At 49.3% G+C, this 8,535-nt stretch overlaps 1 protein-coding gene and 1 long non-coding RNA gene across 2 annotated transcripts in view; one reads left to right on the plus strand and one right to left on the minus strand.

Annotated features, from left to right (window-relative positions):
- Window positions 1–4,997, plus strand: part of LOC135827431 (synaptic vesicle 2-related protein-like) — a 35,434-nt gene extending 30,437 nt beyond the window's left edge. The window contains exons 15-17 of the mRNA XM_065339930.1: window positions 883–1,054; window positions 1,982–2,095; window positions 3,012–4,997. Coding sequence (XP_065196002.1) covers window positions 883–1,054; window positions 1,982–2,095; window positions 3,012–3,017 — 292 coding nt within the window. The 3' untranslated portion in view covers window positions 3,018–4,997. The remainder of the gene's footprint in view (window positions 1–882; window positions 1,055–1,981; window positions 2,096–3,011) is intronic.
- An 840-nt stretch (window positions 4,998–5,837) lies between these two features.
- LOC135827444 (uncharacterized) lies at window positions 5,838–8,535 on the minus strand. Its single transcript, XR_010555445.1, has 3 exons — window positions 8,435–8,535; window positions 7,631–7,744; window positions 5,838–6,765 (listed from the first exon to the last, which is right to left on the minus strand). It is a non-coding gene; the product is annotated as an uncharacterized LOC135827444 (long non-coding RNA).

The raw sequence follows: 8,535 nt of genomic DNA on the forward strand, positions 1-8,535 counted from the left end.
TTGATTTTAGCCTTAACTTCCCCTTTAACCACTCGATGTTTCGGTGTGTCAAATTGAGGAAAGCGGCTTTGACATCATTGCTTGTGTGTCGAATTACGGAGACCGGCTCGACGTCACTGATTTCCTTCAGCCCCCATTTAAAACCTCCTCTCCCCTTTCCAAACTCTTCCTTGCAATGTGCTTCTGTTTCCCCCTGTACATAACCCCTCCATGTGCTGGTGTGTCCAATTGAGGAAAGCGGCTTTGGTATCATTGCTTCTGTGTCGAATTACGGAGAGCGGCTCGATGTCACTGATTTCCTTCAGCCCCCATTTAACACCTCCTTCCCCTATCCATCCCAAAATAAGCCCAGTGCGCAGTGACGTATTTTGAACCGTGAACACCCCACACAGCCACCTGGGTGCGTGGTCGTCTGGGGTGTTGAACAGTGCATTGCTGATCCCAGCGTACTCACATAACACCCCACACAGCCACCTGGGCATGGTCGTCTGGGGTGTTGAACAGTGCATTGCTGATCCCAGTGTACTCACATAACACCCCACACAGCCACCTGGGCATGGTCGTCTGGGGTGTTGAACAGTGCATTGCTGATCCCAGTGTACTCACATGCATTACTCATACCTTCCATATTTGGCAATGCACAATGGTCTTAACAACCTCTTCCTTGCAATTTGCTTCTGTTTCCCCCTGTACTTAACCCCTCAATGTGCTGGTGTGTCCAATTAAGAAAAGCGTCTTGGACATCATTGCTTGTGTGTCAAATTAAGGAGAGCGGCTCTACGTCACTGATTTCCTTCAGCCCCCATTTAACACCTCCTTCCCCTTCCATCCCCGATCAACCTCTTCCTTGCAATGTGTTTCTGTTTCCCCGCTGTTGTACAGAGCTTGGACAACGTTCTTCTTGGCCGGTTCACGTATGATGGTGACCACGTGCTTCAGTCTCATGATCATCTACACCCCGGAAGTCTATCCGACGTATGCACGTGGCATGGCCGTGGGTTTGTCCAGGGCCGTGTACAGAGTGGGTAGTGCAGGTGTGCCCTTTCTTTCACAGGTCAGTATTATGCAACAGCTGTGTGCTGTGTGTAGCATGGCAGCTGCTCTGTGTGTGTGTGTGGGGGGGGGGGGGGGTGTTGTATGTGTGTGTGTGTGTGTGTGTGTGTGTGTGTGTGTGTGTGTGTGTGTGTGTATGTGTGTGTGTGTGTGTGTAAATAAGTACAAGTGTGTGTATAGCATACGTGTGCAAAGGGCAAGCCACATCCCGCAGGAACATGTTTTAAAGTCAAAGAATAACAATCTCAGTGGATTCACTCCCTTAGGAACTGTGTGTGCATCTGCATTCCTGAGGGTGCTGGTTGCCATGCGAGTACCTGCAGCAAGTCCGTCTGTCACTCTGAGTCTAGCCGGGTCGTATAATGTATTTATATCCATGTGAAGTCCTACTGCAAGCACAGTCCTGCTCAATGAAACCCGGTCGCGGGAGTGAAGTTTGCGCCTTGCACCATGTCGCAGCCCAGCGTTCGCAGGTCCAGGGCTGAGCGCAACGCCCGGCGCATACTGGAGTGACTGGACTGGATTTCATTGAGTGGCATTGTATAATACGTGTGTGGGGGCGTCTTGTGAAAACTGTGTACGTGTACATGGAAAATATGCGTGTGAAGTCTGGCTGTACGTACGCTTGCCTGGCTGTAAAAAAATAGTTATGGTCCACCCGAATGTACATGCACTGTGTGTATGTGTGTGTGCGTGTGTTTGTGTGTGCGTGAGCGAGTGTGTGTGTGTGTGTGTGTGTGTATGTGTACATGAGCGAGTGTGTGTGTATGTGTGTGTGTGTGTGTGTGTCTGCATGTGTGTGTCTGCATGTGTGTGTGTGTGTGTGTGTGTATGTGTGTGTGTGTGTGTGTGTGTGTGTGTGTGTGTGTGTGTGTGTGTGTGTGTGTGTGTGTGTGTGTTTGTGTCACTGTACATGTGTGTTCTGCAGGTATTGCTGAGGGAGTCTAGTTATGCCAGCAAGTCAGTACACGCCGGTGCCTGCATCATAACCGGATTTATGCTACTACTGCTGCCCATTGAAACCAGGAATAGGGACCTGGATGTAAGTAGAGACACAAACACACAGCAACCAACATTGCCTCCTCAGTGACCTACAAACACACAGCAACCAACATTGCCTCCTCACTGAGCTACTGTCGTGGACATGGAAATCCACTCGAATGACCGGGGCCTGCGCCCTCAGTGTCAGAGCTTACAGAACGCAACGTCGTTGCATGCGGTGCACATGTTGATCCGATGCGACTAGCGTGCTGCAACGCGTAAATGCTTGTGTTTGCCGCTTACCCACGGCTGCATGGCCAGCGCCCTGGGGCCGCTAGACGAGCGATCGGATTTCCATGTCCACGACAGTACAAACACACACTCTGTTGATTAACACACTCGGTGGATCAACACACGGTCCTCACATGCTGGATATTACATGCTGCGTAGTACCCGGCAACGCTATTTTATTCATGAGGTTTGATTTCTTTGACCACTACTGTCGTACACACCGGATATTGTGCAGGCCTAGACATGCAGGCGCTGGGATGTGAAGCGGTGCAGCAGCAGGGAGCAAACTTGACTCGCATGATCGGGTTCAATTGTGTAATTGTACATCAATGCACACATGCAAGCAAATATGTGTGTGTGTGTGTGTGTGTGTGTGTGTGTGTGTGTGTGTGTGTATGTGTGTGTGTGTATGTGTGTGTGTGTGTGTGTGTGCGAGGGTGTGTGTGTGTGTGTGTGTGTGTGTGTGTGTGTGTGTGTATGTGTGTGTGTGTGTGTGTGTGCGAGGGTGTGTGTGTGTGTGTGTGTGTGTGTGTGTGTGTGTGTTTGTGCACATGTGCGTGCGTGTGAGGGTGCGGGTGTGTATGGACGTATGTGTATGTGTGTACACGCGTGTATGCGTGTGCATATGTGTGTGCACGTGTGCGCATGCTTGTGCAACTTGTCCTGCTCCACTTTCTAATTTACAGGACTGAATATTCACGTCTGAACGCTAGAAACCACACACGCACGCACGCACGCACGCATGCACGCACACACGCACACTGCCACTGCTACCTTGCTCAGAGGGTGCTAGCGCTCTGGCTTACGGATTGGTGGAATCCAGGATATGCAGTGGTCGCATCAAGGTTGTGTCTGCAAACGTGTTTGAACAAGACCAAGTCATGCAAGCTGCCTGGATAAGATCAATGGCAGAGCGCAGCACCATTGATCGTACGGTATTCTCTACGCATCCGATTCAGCGTGACAGGTCACAGCTAGTGTTTGAGTTGCCAGAGTAAAGAGTAAGTAAACTTGTTCCACTCGTTGCGTTCAGCAGCATTTCTCAAGCGTCAAACCTTGCGCTAGCCCTAATATCTATGATCAGAATAGAAGTGCAGTGTACTAGCAACCGCTGTAGCAGCACCAGCATGAATAGCACCAGCATGAATAGCAGCAGCATGAATAGCACCAGCATGAAGAGCATCAGCACCTGAAGTAACACCACCAACAGCAGCACCTTGACTAGCACTAATATAATTATATGATTAGAATAGAAGTACGGCGTAGAAGCAACAGCTGTTGCAGCACCAACACTAACACCAATACCTATAATCATAATTGAAGTAGTAGTTACATCAGCATTACATCAGCATCAGCAGGATGAACAGTTTCAGCATCAGCAGGATGAACAGTATCAGCAAGCACTAGTTACATTTGTACCAGTGTTTGTAATGGGGTTGGCTGACATGTCATCGCGACGGTATTCTCTAACGGCGGGTTAGTGACTGTGAACTCCGCCATAATGGCTGCGTGTGGCTGTAACGTGGCTGAGTGTTCAGTGATGGTTTGAAACAGTTCACTGTGGGTGTATAACTATAGCTAGACTGGCTGGTCCGTTCGAGCTACACAACATGTCTACCTGTGAACGCTGCTACATCAGCAAGTTTGGTACGTAGGCAGTCGCAGTACTCGAGTTGTAGGCGTGTAGCACAGTGGTGATGTCATTGTTGATGTCATGTTCCCACCGCTGAATACTGCTGATGCCATTGTCCCAATGATGATGTCAGGTTCTCACTGCTGATGCCATGGTCCCAGTGATGATGTCATTGTTGATGCCATGGTCCCAGCGATGATGTCATTGGTGATGTCCTGTTCCCAGTGATGATGTCATTGGTGATGTCCTGTTCCCAGTGATGATCACTGTCATAGGTCCCGATGACGATGGCATGTATATAGCGGTGACATCATGTTCCCAATAGGTGACATCATGCAACGATAGTTGTTCTGCATGACTCTTACCCAAGTAAGATAAGAATTTGACAATGGAATTTTCTCATTACTAAGGGGTTTCTGCACCGCACTATGTGCATACCGACGTTCCATGTGCGCTGAAGCGTACGCACGCCTCCAAGCCTAAATCATTTCAATGACTACGCCTCCATGCCTAATTTATTCCTGTGATTACGTACAGGCATGCCAAAGGTATTCCTGTGATTGCCTACACGGGCGGCATGCCTGTTATTCCTGTGATTATGTACAGAGCAATTGCTCTTGCAGCATCATTGCCATCCACACCTGGAATACTCTCTCCCGACTCCCGTTGTTAGTAGTACTACTAGTATGCTATCCATATAGTGTGCTACCCGTCCATGATTTGTTACCGCCATTCTAAATGGATATCTCCCCCCCCCCCCCCCCTCGCACAGACACGCGAACGCACGCACGCACACACACCCTGCACTGGTTGCTATTTTCGCTTTTTTTCATCACTGGAATATCTGCTTCTTTTTCAGCCATCTTCATGTGTAGCCGTGTTCAATTCCCCTCAGCCATGCTCAATGTTCCCTCAGCAATGCTCAATCCCCCCCCCCCTTTGTTACCCCCTTTTTTGTTGCAGGTGCGAACCCGTCTGGGTGTGAGAGTGAGAATAGGTCACGGTCTCTGATTGGCCAAGACTGGTTGACCAATCACAGCACACTGCACACACGCACAGACCAGGGCCATGTCGGGCAATTTTATTCAGTTCCTTCCACTACTTCCTTCCTTTATCAGGCTTCAAAGGGATGTTGAACAGTCCTTGACAAAACAGAAAAGGTTGAGTTCTATCTATTAGTGTGCCTTGTGGAAGGTACCCCAACCCTTACATGGGGTAGTACTATAAGGTGTAGGTACTAGTAGGTACTCAACCTTTTCTGTTCTTTCAAGGACTGTTCATCATCCCTTTGAAGCCTGATAAAGGAAGTAGTGGAAGGAACTGAATAAAATTGGAAATCTCAGAAATGGCAGATTTCGAATTTTTCAGTCCCTCCCAGCATTTCCTTTATCAGGCTTCAAAGGGATGAACAGTCCTGGAACTGAGAACAGGAAAGGTTGAGTTCCGCTCTAAGTGTAGATGGGGTACATGGAAGGTGTAGTAGGGGGGGGGGGGGGGGGGGGAGTACCTTACCATGTACATGTGTGCAGAGGGTGCGGGGGGGGGGGGGGGGGAGTGTTATAAATGTGTGTGAAGGGGTGTGGGGGTATTCTAGGCCGTCTGGGAGGGGCTTTGACGGCTTTGTTGTTCCTTTACTTCAAGATCAAAGTCATGGTGACAGTAAGTGCGAGTGAGTTGCTGCGAACTCCATGCCCGCTACTGACGAGGCCCACCACATCAGTGTGTGACGTGATGCGGCAGCAATAGGTAAATGTCAGGGAGAGAAAACAAATCAAATTACAAATGCTTTTTAAAATAATACATTATGCTAAAATTTGAAGAAAGTAAGTAGAACTGAAACAACAGTGAAGAAGCACAAAGTGCTACTTTGAATGGGGGGGGGGGAGCTTGGCACAGCTATAGTTTAGTAAAAAATAACACTTCGCCAGGGAAAGGCGTTTCCAAAATAGCTTTCGAAATATTCGTAAAATCAACACAAAATATTGCTAACGGATGCCGCTAGCTGCAGAGGGCTTTGGTCTTCCCTGAAATTCCCGGTGAATAGCCTTTAGGGCTGCAGTACCGAGTCTGCATGCAGGAAGTGGGGGGGGGGGGGAGTGGGACGCTGTGTTACGGCTAAAAACAAGCCATGTGCAGTAGTCCCAACACGTTTACATACACATTTGCCCATCCAGGCGCTTACACCAACCGTTGTCCTTCAGGAAGACAAACAACCCAGCGGGACTGGTGCAGGATGTGTTGGTGAAAGGCAGGCAAACTAAAAAAGTGAACAAATACACTGTGTAGTTTGAAAAGGAAGTAGATAATATCAGTATAGCTCTCACAGCTGAAGTGGGTACCAGGCAACGGCATGCCGTTACACACTGCTGCACTCGCCACAGGCACAGGCGCATGAATGTAAGGACACACACACGTGCATGCATGCATGCACGCACACACACGCACACGCACACACACACACACACACACACACATACATACACACACACACACACGCACGCACACACTAATCGAAGTATCAAGACCAGACTAACCCGCACACATGATCTGGGTGCAAGGTGAACACTGGGACAGAATATAGACACTGGTCTACGAGTGGAAGCCCACAGCACACAACAATACACATTGCACACAGCACACGGCACACGGCACAGGTATACTGACCTGAGTCAAGGACACTGACGGTCATGGCGGAGCCAGCAGCCACCAGGCCAGGCAAGTGCCGCTGCTACATTTAGGTCCTGGGAGACCGGGCTGGATTGAAAATACTGTGATGCTGCTGGCCATGCGGTGTCTCATCATCCCTCCTGAAGTCACAAAGATTGTAGAAAATACAGACAGACAGACAGACAGACAGACAGACAAGGAGAGAGATAGAGATGACCAGACAGGCGGACAGATGGAAAGATAGTTGCCCAGACACGTGGGAGTTCACACGTGCACAGCACACGTAGATATGTTGTTCAAAATAAATGCACAAATGAATTGCCTCTTCTCTCTCTCTCTCTCTTTCTCTCTCTCTCTCTCTCTCTCTCTCTCTCTCTCTCTCTCTCTCTCTCTCTCTTTCTTTCTTTCTCGATCACTGTGACTGAGGTGGAGTTTGCAGACAATGCTGCATTGTTGACACCTCTGAAGCATGTCTTGACACACTGTCCACTGCATGTGCTGCGTCATGAGGCCTCATAGTCGGCACATCACAGACAGAGGCTATGGCTGTAGGTGGCGGTTCGGAAGGAGCAAATGCCATCTTGACTGACGGAGAAGTTATCGAAATGGTGAACAAGTTTGTGTACTTTGTCAACAGGGTGAATGCTGATAGTTATTTGGATACGGAGGTATCGCGATGTCTTGCCACGTCATCCCGTGTCTTTGGCTACCTCCGAGAGCCCATAATTTTGTAACAAAACACAGACGAATCGGACTAAGTGCATGTCATAAGTCAGTAGTCCTCTCCATGCTGTTCCATGGCTCAGAGACATGGACTGTCAAGGCCAAGCAACTTCACCAAATGAACAGTTTTCATTGAGCCTGCATCCTCGGCATCCGCCGCGTGTCCCGTACTGAGCAGTGGGTGAAAGGTACTTGACGACACACACACACACACACGCACACACGCACACACGCACGCGCGCACACACACACACACACACACACACACACACAGCTACTCACGCCAAGATCTCTGTTCTTGGTCTCAATGGGCAGGAAGAGCAGCATCACACCCGTCGCTATGCATATCCCTGCATGTAGGCTTTTACTGGCGTAAACCGACTTTCTGAGCAACACCTGTGCAAGTCAGAGCAGAACAAAACAAGACCAGGTCACTCACTTCAGTAATGGTGGGAAAGGTCTCGGCAAAATTCCAGTCACTTCTGTGTTTCGTGTGTTTGTTCGCTTCCTCCAACCAACAGTCTATTCACTCCGGCACTTTTCAGGAAATGAATGCTGTTCAGTGAAATCCATGCAAGCAAGTGAGCACCGCATCAGGGGCGTAGTGTAGACCAACTGGTTGATGGCATGCTGGGCAATCAGGTAATTCTGCCAATGGTCCCACCGAACAAATTCATCGCTGTGGGCCGGATAGCGGCCTGCAGACTCTAGATAGCTGTGTAATAGGTGTATTAATGCTACGACCTGTACATACTCACAATTCGTATTTCCCGCTCGTTCCCCTTGGCAATGAGACTCACATATAGAAGAGCGCATGCTCCAGTGGGTCTCCAGTTCTGTTCTGTTCTGTTCTAGTCTGTCTTGAGTGGTCGTTGTCCTGTTCTCCTTCTGTCTACACTCTTATCGAATACTTCTATAATCCAATCATATAAAACCCCTGTGTTCCGGTGTGAGGGGACTTCCGGGAGCAGCTAACACTGGTGGCAGCGGTGGGATTCGAACCCACGCCTCCGGAGAGACTGGAAATCACTTTGAATGTATTGCAGGCAATGCCTCTGTGTGTCACTGCACAACCTAGCTCCTCACCTGCGACAGGAATGGTACGAGTATACTCCCGATGCGGTACTGAGTACGTGAGAAGCCCACTGCAAGGCCACGTATGTACGTCGGGTAAACCTCAGCCGTGT

The sequence above is a fragment of the Sycon ciliatum genome, chromosome 11, assembly GCF_964019385.1.
Source record: "Sycon ciliatum chromosome 11, ocSycCili1.1, whole genome shotgun sequence".
NCBI lineage: Eukaryota > Metazoa > Porifera > Calcarea > Leucosolenida > Sycettidae > Sycon > Sycon ciliatum.